Genomic DNA, 16,305 nt, shown 5'->3' with positions numbered 1-16,305 from the left:
CCTTACCTTTGGCAACCTTTGCCTTAGGTTCCGGGTGACGCCTCTTCCTATTGCTTCCCTCATTGATCGTGAGAACGGGTAAAACCTTTTTACCCATTCCCGTCTCGGCCGTCTTGAGCATTGCATGGAGCTCACCAATGCTCTTGTCCCACCCATTCATGTTATAATTCATAACAAAAGTCTTAAATTTCTTGGTTAGCCCATTTAGGATCAAATCCGTGGCTAACTCGTTTGAGACGCGGCAATTAAGGCGCTCGAGACGATCAATGTGGCTTTTCATCTTAAGCACATAGGAGGAAACGGATTGGGTTTCTTCCATACGACATGCATGAAGCGCTCGAACCGTTTCGAAGCGTTCCACCCTAGCTTGTGTAAGGAACATTTCCTTAAGTTGGGTGATCATGTCGTATGCCCCATGAAGTTCAAAATCCTTTTGAATTTCGGGAATCATAGTTCCCAACATGAGGCAAGAAACCTGCACGGAATCCTCATTGTGCTTTACCCAATTGTTATAGTTATCGGCATCGTCAATGCTAGGTTCTTCGGGAATAGGCTCGTCTATCACGTAATATTTCTTTTCTTGCTTGAGAACGATTCTCAAGTTTCGATACCAATCCATAAAGTTGGTATAGTTTAGACGATCCTTATCGAGAATAGATCTTAGTGATAGGTTGTTGATGGGTGGAATAATAACGTTAGGTGGATTGTTGATTGCGGCCATCTACAAATATAACAAAGCTCAATTTTAGTATTTTCGATTTCAATAATTAATTTTAATCGTTAATACCCTTTATGTCTCCTAGACAATTAATGATTAAAATCAAGAACCCAACGTTACATTCAAATAGTAGTTAGGTGACCTTTATCCTACTATTTAAATTAACAAGGTAGTCAACGTTTGACAATTGCAACCCTTTGCAACTTCTAGTTTTATGGGATCGGTTAAACATCTTATGTTTATTTGGCATGTTTAATCCCATCAACACCATTGTATACCATGCTTCGGTGACCCTATTCACATGGTTTTCAATTTAAGTCGTCCTACTTATACACACGTGTGAGTTTACATATACAAGTGGTTAGGTGACCTTTATCCCACTTATATGGTAAACCCACCTCAAACTCCCAAGTTTCCTCCAACATGGTTAGGTGACCTTTATCCCATATCGAGTTCCCAAGTGATTCGAGTGTTGTATAAAAGGATGGTGTTTGACTTATTTTATAAAAGGGATTTTAGTTTTCTAATTTCTAGATTGGAAAAGCTTTTATGTACCTTTTATTTGCATGCATTCAAATGTATGGTATTAAGTTGAAAAACCCCATTTTCAAATTCCTATTAATAAAACCCATTTTATTATGAAATCATTATACTTTAATAAAACCAATTTTTATTACCTAACGATTTCTAAGGAACCAATATTATGCTAGTTGTTGATTTTAAGTAGTTAGCAAACCATATTGCAATAACACAAACAAAAGAAAATCAACCATGCAAGCATAAAACATACAACCACAAGTTCATAACCATAGCCTCCTAATGTTGACTACACTTGTTGACCGAAGACAAGTGTGTCAAAAAGGTCTTTCTTAAGGGACCCGAAAGGACATAATCTTGTGTCGGTGAACTCCCACTTGATCCCGCATCCAAATGATCCAAGTATTCACCCCCGTGTTGTGGTCTCCACTTTATTTGGGCTTCTATCCTTGCATCTTCTTTTACAAAATATGTCCTAATACATTTTTCTAGTAAAAAAAATGCATCTAATTTACTTATTATTACAAACCAAATGAATGAATAAATAGATTACAAACCCAAATAAATATTACAACCATATCGAATGAACAAACAACCACTTGAATAAACAAACACATCAACACAATCATTCAACTAAACACAAGGCCATGGCTAGGTTATGAACATCCAATACACATCCAAATGTGCAATAATACAAGACCAATATGGTTCCTCTTTTTCCCTCAAACTTTCGGCCCAAAAAACAACCAAACCGAAAGTTTTGGGTTTTTGTCCAAACAACACAATCAATCATCCAAATGACTTAGTTTTTCAAGATTACAACATGCATGTAAAGCATAACCTTGAAAAACCATGGGGTAACCAAAACCCCTAAAATTTTCGCCAAATGGTAAAACCCCACCATAAACCCGAAAATTTTCGGGTTTAACGAAGCATGCATCCGTATAAGCGGCTCTTGATGCCATTGTTGGGTTTTAACAAGATTATCAAAGTGATAAAACCTTACTTTTAGCAAAAACGCAGCGGATAAATGTTTTAAATCTTGTTAGTTTATAGTGTATAAAACCAATTTTATACATGCAAAACCCAAACCCAGATCCATATACGAAATACATACTATCAAACACATGCATGTTGTAGGTTCCTTGACGGATCGTACACGGGATATCGCTAACAACGCAGGTGCGGAATCCCTGCGCAGGTAGTTACGAGTGTAGAGATAGAATCACACGAGCAATAAATCAAACACGTTATATTGATAACCGAACACGTGACTCACGGTCACTATTACAGAAGATGACACGTAACAATACGAAACACACTTAAACAAACCCTAAAACCACCACCCAAACTGTTTCGTCTGAAACAGTTTATATACACGACAACTTCGCCATAGGCGAAGTTGTCAATAACTTCGCTGATTCAACAAGTTCGCCATAGCGAACTTGTTGACAACTTCGCGCATTACAAAACAAACATAAACAAAACATAATTACATTACAGACTCGATTACAAATGCTAGACTATGAACTACTGACACACATGTACCAACAGACTCCCCCTTGGCAGTAGCTTCATATCTTGATCTTTAAATCTTGAGTCTTGTAATCTTCACCTCTACGCGTGCGCCCCTTCTCTCACACATACCGACACTACCCTTTGATATTTCCTAGCTTGATCCTTCCAAGCAGGAATGTAGAAGATCTTCTTCTCGTTGAGCACTTTCAAATCAGCCTTCGATAGATTAACAAGATGCATCGGGTCGTACACCCGAAGTACTTCTTGTTCATCCTCATCTTCCATTACCGCCTCAGCTGTCTCACAATCCACGTACCACCATTTTAAATCTTTTAGGACGTTCTTGGGCATAACTTTCATCGGTACTTCTTTCAAATGACGGACTGGTTTATACTTCATTACCATCCAAGGTTTGCCGTCAGCCCTCATTCCACGATCTTTGTCTTCTATCAACTTTCCTTTTTGAGGCTTTAGCAGTTCAAACTTTTTGTCTTTAATGGCTTCTTTCCAGACGATCTTCCCAATGATTCTTGCCATATCATCATTACTTCTATTGATCAGCCCCAATCTCGCTAAATCTTTCACCTCACATTCTGGTAAGGAATTCAGAGATCTCAACAATCTCTTAAAGTACTGAATGCCGTCGTACCGTTTGATCACAAATAGTTTCAGCTCTTTGTCGTACAACCAGCATATGATTCCTTTCTTTGACTCTGCATAGCCCTTTATATTATAAGTCTTTCTGAACATCGTTGGCACTGCAGGCTTCTTGGTTTTAACAAACCACTGAGCACAGCCTTCTTTCCAGTTCGGCTGCTCCTCCCATACTGTATCTTCTATCACGCTCTCATCCCCCAATTCTGATATCTCAACAGCTGGAATCTCATGTTCCACTGAATCATCCACAATCTCACCTTCTTCTAATACATCTTCCACATTAATCTGTTCTCCAATCCTCTCAATTTCATCCATAGGCAACACGTCATCATCATCCATCAACTCATCGTCCTCCTCCTCATCCAACTCCTTCAACGCATCAATAACGTCTTCAACATCAGCGTCGTCATCCACAACTACAACATCATCACCAGCTGCATTTGTAGACTCCCCCTCAGTTGTGGAAGCTCCAAGAGCCTGAGAGGTTCTTGGCAGCTCATCACCTGCACCTGAAGGTGCATTGGGATCATCGTCATGATCTTCTCGTCTTTTCGTTCTCAACTCATCGCCCCTACACGTCTTCTCCCCCTGAGATGCCAAGTAATCCTTGAAGGCATCTATTATTCGTCCATGTTCAACCAGGAGGGCAGCTTGTAGTCGATTGGATTCCACTAGGCGGTCAATAGTCTTTGACTGTTCAGCAACAATCCGCTCTAGCGAAAGAATCCTCTCGGTATCTGAAGTAGGCAATGGAGTTGGAGGAACATCAGCAGAAGTGACCGCAGGTGGTACACTTGGTAACCCTGCAGTAGAAGTGATTGTCGACTCCACAAACCGTGCAACTACCACCGGTGGATTAAGTGGTTGAGGTGGTAGGGACACAATTGTTGGTGCCGACGTCTCGATCGCTGTAACCTGTGCAGTAGTAGGAATAAGAGACATACCAGATAAGGCAGGTGGAGCAAAACGTACTAGTCTTGAAGATTCTCCAGCTCCCGAACCTATCCCTCTCTGTTCTCTTCTTGAACGTCTTAGCACAATCTGTACTGCCTCCTCTTCATCCACTTCATCCTCATCCTCCTCCACGGTTCTCGGCCTCTTTCCCGTAGTCCGTTCCCGAGACACCATAAGTCTTCTTGCCTCAGCAAACGTCTCGTCTAGATCAGAGTCGGCTACCGAAGTAGCTGCTCTGGTAACATCCATAAACTGAGGACCCGAGACATCCATATCAAACAAACCATGTCCACTAAAAGCAGCATCTAGATCAACATGTTCAGCAGTGGACACAGCCTGAGATATAGTAGCTGGCACAGCAGCAGAAGATACAACAGGCGCAGCTGATACAGCATGAGGTGCTGCCGCCTGATGTGGTTGCGGATCTCTGAACTCGTCCCCTCCTGCAGGAACATACTCCGGGTTAATGAGATGCTCGAAAAGTGGAGTATGCCTGGGACGCCGCTCAGGGTTGCTACGAGTGCTCGACGTTCTGCACTGAGCAAAGATACGTTTTGTTACGCACTCAACGTATCTGATAGGGCGTCTTTGCGGTATAGACGGAGCGACATGATTAATAATCATTTGTAGAAACCGAGGATACATAATAAAACGCTCGCGCGCCGTCGCCCGTCTCTGACGATCAATCTCGTAAAAGATTAGCTGACTAAAAGAATATCTGCGGCTGTAAGTCAGCGCAATCATAGCCGATTGCATCGTCGCACCCATCCCGTCTGTTCCTGCCTTTCTGCCGGACATGCATACTATCAACACATGCATCAAAAAGCGCCATTGATCCAGCAGAAAGCCTTTCCTCCTCTGCGAGTCCCCCAGCGGACCCGAATAACCCATCCTTAAGTAAGCTCCGTCACGGAAAGGAGCTACGAATTCCGTTGGGTCGTCTCTCGTTTCATCACCGAACTGCAGAGCCAACCGTATGTCTTCCGAGGAAAACTGTATGCCTTGACCATTGACAGTTGCTCGCATCACTGCTCGCAACACATGCACTATAAGTTCATGTATGTTAAACTACCTTTCAAGTAAACCAAAAACCGGGTGAAGAAAGAGTGATTGAAAGGAAAGAACTTGAATATGGAAGCTCATCAAGCTAGCATACCCTAAGCCTCCGACAATACACCTTTGTTTAGCTAGGATTCACTTGAAAAACCAACTCCTCCTTGATGTTCTTCCTTGTGGCCGAAAATGGGAGAGAAAAGGAAGAGAGGAATGTTTTGTTACTTGCAAAAAATTGTAAGAATGAATGAAAGAGAGTTAGGGAGTTAATGGAAGCACCACCCATGGCACCCACTCACACCCAATGCATGTCTCCACTAAAGAAAACATAATAATATAAAATAAAAGGTGTAAGAGAGTAAGGGGGGGGGGGGCACCCTCTCACCCATTTCAAATTATATATATATTTTTGTCTTTAAATAAGTTTTATATCATAAAACTCACATTGTGTTATTTCCCAAAATAAATATAACACAATATAGGTAATATGCTTGGTAAGCATTATTCACATATTGTTATTTAACCATCTTAAATAACACTATGGAATGCTCTCTCTTAAAGTATAAATCATCCATATGATTTATTTATTTCACAAATACAATGTATTTAGAAACCCCTTTCCAAATAACTCAAGTGTTAATATTTGTTTGTTATGATTATATCATATATAAACAAATATTATTGGTGTTTGTCTAGCTTGTTATTGGGTATGACCCGACTTGGCTCATAACGTACTAGCCACATCAATAATGATATGTGTCTTGGGCAGACCGAGTCCAACAATAATTTATAAGAATTAATAAATGATAATTAATATAGTATTTCGTTAGTTAGTTTTGTTCTTGCAAAATATACATTTTTAACATATAGGAGTGTCCTTTTAATCAGTTTTTATGATTTATTTCTTTTATTGATTTCACCTTTAAAAAACAATTTCATAGCTACGTTTCCACATTATTTTGCCAATTCAAAAAGATTTTAGACAAAACTAGAAAATGTAAAACACAAGATAGAAAACTGTTAATCTAAGATGCATTAAATTTGATAAATTCTCGTATATAAAGTATTAAAGTGTTAAAAGTTTTATTTTTAAAATAAAATCATATTTTATAAATACATAATGAAACAAGTTTAAAAGTTATATACATCACATAAAAGAATCAAAAGTGAGTCCAAATTAAATCCATAGGAAACCAATTGCACATTGTAAAAGAAAAGAATACTTTCACAATACATTATCAAGAACCAAATGCAAAGTAATAAAGTATAGACCAAAGTCCAAACACAAAACCTTGATTCTTCCTATAATCTCATCATCTTTTGAGTAAATTTCACATCCCCTCTTATTCAAACATGGAGAGTTTGATCAAACAAATCTGGTAAATAATTAGCTTTTGAAATCTTTATACTACCCATGTTATTGTGCATAAACGTTACAGTGTTACACTCCTAGCGTATAAAATGAACGATGTATTTTGAAAAAAATATTTTAACAAAAGTGTCAATAATCACACATAATTTTTGTTCTTACAAAATATAATGTTTTAAACATTTTTTGAATGGGTGATATGTTGTTCATGGTCTTATTATTTATGATCGTTGTAGCGTGAGAATTTTTCACGTCGAAGAGGAAAACAACGCACAAACTTCTCGTGTGATTAGAGAGCGTAAGGTTTCATCTCGAAGAACACGATCATTCAAAGGAGGTAAAGTAACAAAAATTAAAGTTATGAATAATTGGCGTTTGCTTCTTTCGACTATACAATAAATAAGAAGATTTATGATTTTTATTCTTGTACTTTAATTAAGGTGTTACTATTTAGAACATAAATAGAATGTCACAAACTGGTAGACATAGTAACACGTTTTCTTAATTTGTAGATAGTCGGAAAAGCCAAGATTGGGGCCGGAGAAAATTTTCACATGAAAAGAGTCGTGATGACAAGAAAATAGAAACTGTCGAGTTTCGAACTGCTGTTGCAGCTGCTGCATTCGCTATAAATTCTATTGAAAATAAAGAACAAGAAATAAAACAAGATCCAAACTTAAACTCGAAATCCAGAAAAACTTTATCGGGTAATATTTTATTTATATTGCATTTAACATATTAATCCTTCAAAAAATATATATTGATATTTAAATTATTATATAATAAAACTAGTTGGTTTACCCGCTGCGTTGCCACGGGGTTAGGTGTAAGTTTTTTGTTTTCCTTTGTTTAGAAAAGGTTTGCGACAAATTATTTGTTTGTTGCATATGAAGCGATTTGTTTTTCTAAAACTAAATAGTACTATGTGAACACTAATATTTATTAAAATAAAGCATGAAACCAGCCAATTTAAGTGATGAAGAGACCTATGGCTTCACACCAAACAACTAACGTGCACCAGTTAAATTCTTTGGTTAAAATTTACTTGAAAGTGTATACATGTGTAAAAACAAAGTTATTTGAAGATTTATCTTTAAAAAATACAAAAACCATCCTATTTAAAAATCGAACCTGAGACCAATGTTTTCACAACCTACAACTTTCCACCACACCAATTGAACTCTTTGTTTAAAATTTTACTTGGGCTTGTATATATATATCTAAAAACAAAATAAAGAATGGATAGTGGTGTACAAATGATAAGGCAAGATTTACAACCTATCATGCACCAAGTCTCCCAAAATTGTTAATATATAAATGGTTACTTATTATGTTTCATAATTATTCGGGGTTTGAATTCTTGACACCACTAAGGCATAACTAACACGAAATGTGTGGTTTTTGGTTTACTTAAGGGGGTTCATGTTAGTTTTGGGTCAAACCTACGCACATGTTTAGCGAAGTGAGCTATCTTCAGGTCGACCTGACGTATTTACTGGTTGGCTAGTTTAACCTCTTTGTTTTTTATATATACTTAAAAAACATGTATTATTATGTTATTATTTAAACCGGCTGAGTATTTGATTACAAAATTTAAAAGATAAAAGAGAATAAGTATCGTTACTATAATCCGAACATACTTATTTCATATATTTGGTTTTTAATTATTAATTTGTACTTTATATTAGTAATTCAAAAACTTATAATTTTCAAATTAAACGAGCTGTGTTCGTGTCAACATGTGAAGCTCATGTCGTGTCAAGGTTCTTGTCAATTATTTTGAGTATGTATTGGAGTTTGACTTGCATTCCCCTGCTGACGACCCATTTAACACACTTGCATGTAACAAAGGATTTTAAGAAAAAATAAATAAAAATAAAGATTAGATATTATGCTTTCAAAGTTTTAACCCTCTTGTAGAAACTTGTTAAGAGTGACTATACATTTTAACAAAATTGGAAATGTAGAAATTATGGAGATGACACCACAACCAAAGACTAATGAAGATCTTCCGAGCGGGGCTAATCAACGAAAGCCAACCGTCATTGATTCGAAAACTAAAGAACAAGTGTCGGTGAAAACTACCGGTTCAACATCATCTAACGAGAAAAGTCCTACAATTGTTTCAAAGAAGCAATCGGATGTAGAAACTAACCAAAAAGAGCCTGAATCAAGACTCGGAAAACCAGATATTTTAGAGAATGCCCAGTTAGAAAAGACTAGAGAACGGTATGTTTTATTTTCTCTTATCAAAACCTTAAAAAAATTGGTGTTAAAGTTACTAAATTTAGTCTCCCATATATTGTTCTCATATTTCACAATTTGGGTTTCCAACAATGAATAAGTCAAGTTGACCTTTGTAAAGTCAACCTTAAGTTAGAACTAATTATAAATCACCCATAGCCAAAAAAAGATTAAAAAAATAGCTTATTCTTGATTTCCAATAGGTTTATGAAAGTGAATGCTAGAATATTTGAGTGGGAGAACAAAAGGAAGTCAAAAGCGAAGATGAAGTTGATAAGAAAAGAGGTCTGATCTTTATACTGTTTTTTTTATATCAATGTTATAACATAAAAGCCCTCATATTTTAACATTTTTGGTATTTGAAAAACAAACAACAAAATGTTCAGGGTAAGCTAGAGTGGAAACGAGCTCGAGCACTGCAAGATTTCAAGAGAAAGATGGAGACGGTCGAAAAGATCTCTAGGGGAGCAATATCAAAAAATGAGGAAAATCGGAAACGTGAAGAAACTAGGGTTAAACAGAAGGCGAATATGATTAGATCAACGGGAAAAGTCCATAAACCAATGTTTTTATGTTGGTGATATCAAGATGACTAATTGTTGTGTCTAATATTTAACATGGATGTAAAAGTTGTAAAAGATATGATGTATTTATTTTGGGTGTGAGTGAATATCTAAGTAGATTGCTTAAACTATGTTAATATTACTCATTGTTTGTGATGGTGACATGATTTGTTAGATAGTTAGGCAATTGCTATTTGATACGAAAACATTATTAATGTTACAATGATCACACACGTGTACATGGTATGTATGTGGTTCTAGTGTTTGAAAAAAATTGAATTACTTGAAAATAAAATTGAATTTATTTAAGTGATTTATAATAGTGGTTCTAGTGTTTGAAAAAAATTGAATTACTTGAAAATAAAATTGAATATATTTAAGTGATTTATAATAGGTGTATTGATTCTTATTAATTATAACTATAATTTTTTGGTCACAACTAACGAATTGCTGATAATGATTCCACCTTTTATCCATTTGTTTTCAACGGTCTGCGACTAACAGATTTGTAACGACGTTAGTTGCAGGTTGCTGGAAAAACGTTTTTTTCCCAGAATACTAAGATTTTTCCGGAAAACTCTACATTGTCGTCCCAAACATCTCTGTAACGTTGAATCGGACATTTAAAAACATTTTTCTAGTAAACGTCTCAATTATTGAGGTCACCGGAACCCTAGAGCCATCGTCGGAATCAGTTGGTGGTGCACAAGTGGAGGTGGTTGATTGGTGGTGGTGGCGGTGTTCAAGTTGAGTTTTCTGGCAAAAAAATTGTGATTTTCCGGCCAAAAGCGTTTTTCCTGCGACCTTAAAGTAACGGTGTTAGGATTTTGTTAGTTGCAGTCCGTTGGGAACAAATACGTTAAAAGAACCGTTAGCAGCCAATTCGTTAGTTGGGACCTTTAACAACCAAAAGATGCATGATAGTTGGGATTAATAAAAACCAATACACCTTTATAATATGTTACCGTTGAACACGACTGCGTATTGTTAAAAATGTATGTTAGTTGGACAACTAGCTTAGAACCCGTGTACTAATGTGGTATATAATAAAAACCTTTTCTTTTATATATGTATAATAAACCTTATTTTCATATTACAAACTTATACAACATCATAATACATAACTATCACACAACATACAACATGCAAACATGGTATACAACATGCAATTGTTGCTCTACTTGAAAAAACCTCCAGCAGCCTTCAAAGCATCTCCGGCACCAACCGCACTTTCAAATTCATCTTTTCCACCTTTCTCCTCCACAGCCGGAGGTACCTTCGCCTTTTCTTCCTCCACAAGCGCAGGTACCTCCGTCTTTTCCCCCTCCACAGGCAGAGATACCTCCACCTTTTTCTCCTCCTCCACAGGCGCAGGTACCTCTGCCTTCTCCTCCAGAGGCGCCTCTGACTCAGCATGCAGAGGCACCTCAGTCGGTGGTGTTGCTGTTGTTGTAGCAGCAGCAACACCACCAGACTTCTCATACTGGTGTAGATACTCATCTGCCTGGTTTATATACTGCCCCAGCCCTTGACTCTCGTCAAACTTTCCATACTGTTTGACAGAGTCAAGGAGGTCGCTAGCTGCACCGGCAACCTTAGGCTTGTCAATTTCATCAGTCTGGTTGTTTGCGGCTGACTGAGCCGCCTCTGCCACCAGCTTGGCACTTGACAAGAGTTCGGTGTTTGATTGATTCGTGTTCGTTGTCTTGTCGTCACCAACGGCTCCGGAGGCGGCGGATTTGATGCTGCTAATGAAAGAACTCATGTTTTCCGGTGACAAAATAATAATAATATTGGCGGGGAATTGAGAATGTGAATTATGGTTTGTGTGTATATTTTGGGATAACTGAAAGTGGTTAAATAGTGTAATTGTTGATCATTTTGCCCTTGGGATACTATGTACTTCAGTGGTGGTGAGTGCTACAACGAGTGAGGGCAAGAAGGTCATTTGGTTATTGATTAAGATTATTATATGTCGGCCACTTGGTGATCAATTAGTTTATGGGCCCATGTTTTGGACTTTAAGTTACGTGGCAGGGGCCTGGTTTAGGGCTTTTAATTGTTTTGAAAAGTGGCATTAGTTTGTGGGCCCATAGGTCGGTTAACCTTCAGTTATGGAACTTATGGGTCAGTGTCGGTTATCGTCCTACGTATTTTTTTTTCTCTGTTCCAGTTGTATTTTTTCTCCGTTCTGGTTGTAAATAGTTCGGTTATGATATTCTATTCTTAATTATGAAGTTTCGAACCTGAAATATGTTGGTTTCGTGCTATGTTATAAACAGTTGCAACATCAATTTAAGTGTTCAAAGTTTGAAATGAATTTAGATGGAAATAATTATATAAATTTAGAAAAACACAAACATAAGATTTGGTCCGGTCAAAGACACATAAACCGCAACCATAACCAAATGGCCGGTTAATTAGATTCCCTTAACCATAAATGTCGGTTTGTTTTTGTTATGATTAAATTCAGTTAATGGTTCGGTTTTCGATTATGATTCGGTTTTTGCTCAGCCCTAGGTTGTATCTCTATCCTTTAAAACCGGTTTCAAACCCAATATGACTTTTGACTAAAAACCTGTTCCAACCTGACCCAGTATGGCCAAAACCCACTTTTGACTTTTGTTGACCCAACCCGACCCTATTGCAGCCCGAATTGGTTTGGCCACAGAACCCGATTCGTGCCCTCTACTGCAAAGTTGGTATTACTTCACGAGAATCAAACTCAAGATCTAAATTTAAAAAAATTATATAAAAAAAAAGTTATGGTGAATTTTAAATCTTTATAGCTTAAGCAGTGACGGCCCAACCAATTTGATGGCCTAAAGCAAAAGAAAAATTTTGGGCCCACTAAATTGTAGAATTTATAATTTTTTTTTTAAATTTACCGAGGGGTTATCGTGTTTCATATATGAAACTATAATACTTTGGATTTTCAATTAGAAAATAACGTGATGCCGTGATGTATATAATTCATATTCAAGGTAGATAGCTAGGGAAAAATGAAAACAAACTAAATAATAAGTGATATGGAGAATCAACAAAAATAAAAAATACAACTTAAGTGAGTGGGAGTTGGAACTTTAATTTAAGAAGTTAAAAAAAAACATGCCGGAAACAACTAGGCCAGCATGTAATGTTGTCGCTATATATAAAAATAGTTAATTTTAAATGGGGGCCTTATTTTCTAGGAGACCTCAAGCCCTAGCTTGGCCCAACACTACTGTTGGGCCGGCCTTGACCTTAAGATATGTAATCACAGATAATAACTTTAACTACGCAACAAAGATCATAATACTTTTAAGATATGTAACTACTTATGTAATAATACTAAGAACACGAAATCTATCCGTAAATTCACATACCGTCTTCTTGAATCTTAAAGCTTGAATCTTGAATCTTGAATCCAAAATATTGAGTCCCACAAATTTCCAGTTAAAGTATTTTCCTTTTAACATTTCTCGCCATCCTCGAGACCGCACTAGTATGCTTTGACCCATTGACATGAGCTTCCACTTCACCCATACACGAACACGAAGACTTGCATAGTTCACACCAAATCGGGTTGCAAATCCCCACTTTTCGCTTCTTCATTTGGGTTATGACGACGTTGTGCAGTTGACTCTTGACGTGACCGTGGAGGTGAAAAACCGAAGCGAATTTCATGTTACATGCCATGCAAGAAAACACAACTTTATCTTTCAACATTTGGCTGCTTGATGAGATCTGCAGCATTGGAGGCATTTGAGTATTACTCGGTGCCACATCAGCAGTTCTTTCCAGGTTTGCGTTGTTGCTTGGTGCCACCTCAGCATGTACTTCTAGGGTCAAATAGTATTTGTATACATAGTAAAATTACATAAATAGCCCTAAGTTTGATCAGCTTATTATCTTCTAGAAGTTTATTGTTTTCTTGATTCAGTTTTACTCAAAAGGTGGCATTTTTGACCCGTTTAGAAATGAATGAATCGATTCAGGTAATTGTGTTATGTTTTTATCTCTAATTGGTCAAATAGGTTTTCAAGAAAATAGGAAATGGCCATAAGGGTCAAACAGGTTGAAAGTCAACCAAAGTCTATATTAAATTATTAATGAATAAAACCTCCTAAATCAGTCTATAATTAATAAAAATATAAATTATATGTAAACAGTAAGGGCATAATGGTAAATTTAAACCGAAAAGATAGAGAAAACAAGGAGCAGTCAATGCACATTACAAGATTGTGGAAAACACCAACACAATGCGGATTCAATTTAAGCAAGTTATATTGGTATATTATGTGTTGCATAATGTAATTTTGATAATCATATGTGACACTCTAATTGTTTATTAAAAAGTAAAATCTTTGGATAAAAGGTGTTTCGGGTCAACACAACCAGACCGGCCCGTTTCTTTATGTGTCTTAATGCATATGCATGCAGAGTCACATGACTATTGAGTATTTAAAGATGGATTAAAAAAAACATTTAATTAAAAAAAAAAAGAGCAGTACCATTTGGCTGCTTGAATAAATCTGTACCATTGGAGGCCTTTGAGAGTAGCTTGGTGCCACCTCAGCATGTTCTTTTCAGTCTTGAGTTGGTGGGCCCTACAACGTGGATTGCCAGGGTCAAAGAGTATTGGTGTACATGTAAAATTACCTAAATATCCCTAATTTTAATCAGCTTATTTTCTAAAAGTTCATTGTTTTATTGATTCAGTAATTCAGTTTTCCTCAAAGGTGGCAATTGGGCTAAGTTTTATCTCTAATGGATCGATTCGTGATTCGGGTAATTGGGCTAAGTTTTATCTCTAATGGATCAAATGGGTTGTCTAAAATAGGAAATGGGTTAAACGGGTCAAAGATCAACCAAAGTCTATATGTTATGAATTAAACCTCTTTATATAGAGAAACCGAGGGGCATAATTGTCAACGTAATTTAAGATTATGGAAAAAAGTGAAATACTCTATTTAAGCCGATTATATTGGTGCATTACTACATCAAGTGTTGCATAATGGAACTTTTATAGTCATATGTGACACGCTAATTGTTTATTAAAATTAAAATCTTTGGATAAAAGGTGGTTCGGGTCAACACAACCAGACGGACCTGTTTCTTTATGCGTCTTAACACATATGCATGCAGAGTCACATGACTATTGAGTATTTAAAGATAGATTATAAAAACATTTAATTTTAAAAAATAAATAAAAATAAGAACATTACCATTTGGATTTGGCTGCTTGAAGAAATCTGTACCATTGGAGGCCTTTGAGAGTTGCTTGGTGCCACCTCAGCCTGTTCTTTTCGGGCTTGAGTTGGTGGGCCCTACAACGTGGATTGCCAGGGTCAAATAGTATTGGTGTACATGCAAAATTAACTAAGTATCCCTAAGTTTAATCAGCCTATTAGTTATTATCATCTAAAAGTTTATTGTTTTCTTGATTCAGTTTTACACAAAGTTGGCATTTTGACCCGTTTACAGATGAATGAATTGATTTGGGTAACCGGGTCATGTTATATATCTCAAATGGGTAGTCTAGCAAATAGGAAAGGGTCAAACGGGTCGAAAGTCACCCGAAGTCTACAACTAATGCATAAAACCTCCAAAATCAGTTTACTCAAAAAACTACGTTAAACTTAACAAAAATCTTATTATATATGAACAGTGAGGGCATAACTGTCTACTTAAACCTATTATATATAGAAAAAGAGGGGCATAATCATCAATTATGAAAACATTTACGTAAAAGGGAAAATATTATCAAAGCATTTATGTGCACACATACATGCAGAATCACATGATTAATGAGTATTCAAAGGTACATTATGAAAACATTTATATAAAAAGGAAAATATTATTATTATTATTATTATTATTATTATTATTATTATTATTATTATTATGATTCAAGAGGTTACCTGTGCGAGAACGAGCGGTTTCAAGTCACTTAGATTTTGGCTTTTCAATGCTTCCAATTTTGCGCGGTACGCTAGCTCTCTTTTAAGTGCAAGCTCCACTGTCATGATGTTACACATATTAATCATCTCTTCTTCCATCTTGACTATTTGTCTATATAAACTCCTTAAAAATATTCACATCTGAAAAATACGGAGGTGGTTAGTTACTTATTTAACTAACAATCTAAAGTTATATAAGCTTATAAAAATCAAAATCATTGACCTTTTGGAGTCAAAACTTGTCGTTTCTAACTTAAAAACTATTACTAAACGCATTACAAAATCAACACCGCAATTTTCAATCGCTACTACACACAAAAGTTAAACAACTCCTCAACGAAGCAAACCAAACAAGGCCTTGTTCATGTTCGTCCATTAAGCTTTTAACAGACTAGCGAACGGTTTATGAACAACGAACCGAACGAAATTTCTTGTTCGTGCTCGTTCATTGAGGAAAATGAACTTGTTCAGAATGATTCACGAACACAAATGAACACAAACAATGTTGTATCTGATTCAGCTAACCGAAAATGTTCAGTTGACACTGTTCGTATACTTCGTTCCAGCTACCAAGTTTGTGTTGATGTTTTTATTAACATTCATCTTCATATGTAAATTTTCCATATAAATATATAAGATAATACTCATATATATTTTTGTCTTATAGTTAATAATTTTGCATAATTTTTTTTGTCTATATGAATTTCGTGTTAATATGTTAACTTAGTAAAGAACGTACAGTTGTTTACA

At 36.3% G+C, this 16,305-nt stretch overlaps 1 protein-coding gene across 1 annotated transcript; it reads left to right on the top strand.

Annotated features, from left to right (window-relative positions):
- The first annotated feature begins 7,379 nt into the window (after positions 1-7,379).
- Positions 7,380-9,631, top strand: LOC143619156 (uncharacterized). The gene is made up of 4 exons (XM_077091159.1): positions 7,380-7,513; positions 8,774-9,035; positions 9,254-9,335; positions 9,437-9,631. Exons 2-4 carry the CDS (start codon positions 8,779-8,781, stop codon positions 9,629-9,631), a joined length of 534 nt encoding a protein of 177 aa, XP_076947274.1. The 5' UTR covers positions 7,380-7,513; positions 8,774-8,778.
- The last annotated feature ends 6,674 nt before the right edge of the window (positions 9,632-16,305 follow it).

Source organism: Bidens hawaiensis, unplaced genomic scaffold, assembly GCF_021521415.1.
Source record: "Bidens hawaiensis isolate Kalapana, Puna unplaced genomic scaffold, B.hawaiensis_p1.1 tig00002414_1, whole genome shotgun sequence".
Taxonomy (NCBI): domain Eukaryota; kingdom Viridiplantae; phylum Streptophyta; class Magnoliopsida; order Asterales; family Asteraceae; genus Bidens; species Bidens hawaiensis.
Note: the sequence above shows the minus strand (reverse complement) of the source record. Positions and strands in the feature narration are given on the sequence as shown.

Bases quoted from the DNA above. Each gene is read 5' to 3' on its own strand.
- LOC143619156 (XM_077091159.1), top strand. From the start codon at position 8,779: ATGGAGATGACACCACAACCAAAGACTAATGAAGATCTTCCGAGCGGG. The intron at 9,036-9,253 runs GTATGTTTTATT...GATTTCCAATAG, and splicing joins TTAGAAAAGACTAGAGAACG to GTTTATGAAAGTGAATGCTA. The intron at 9,336-9,436 runs GTCTGATCTTTA...CAAAATGTTCAG, and splicing joins TGAAGTTGATAAGAAAAGAG to GGTAAGCTAGAGTGGAAACG.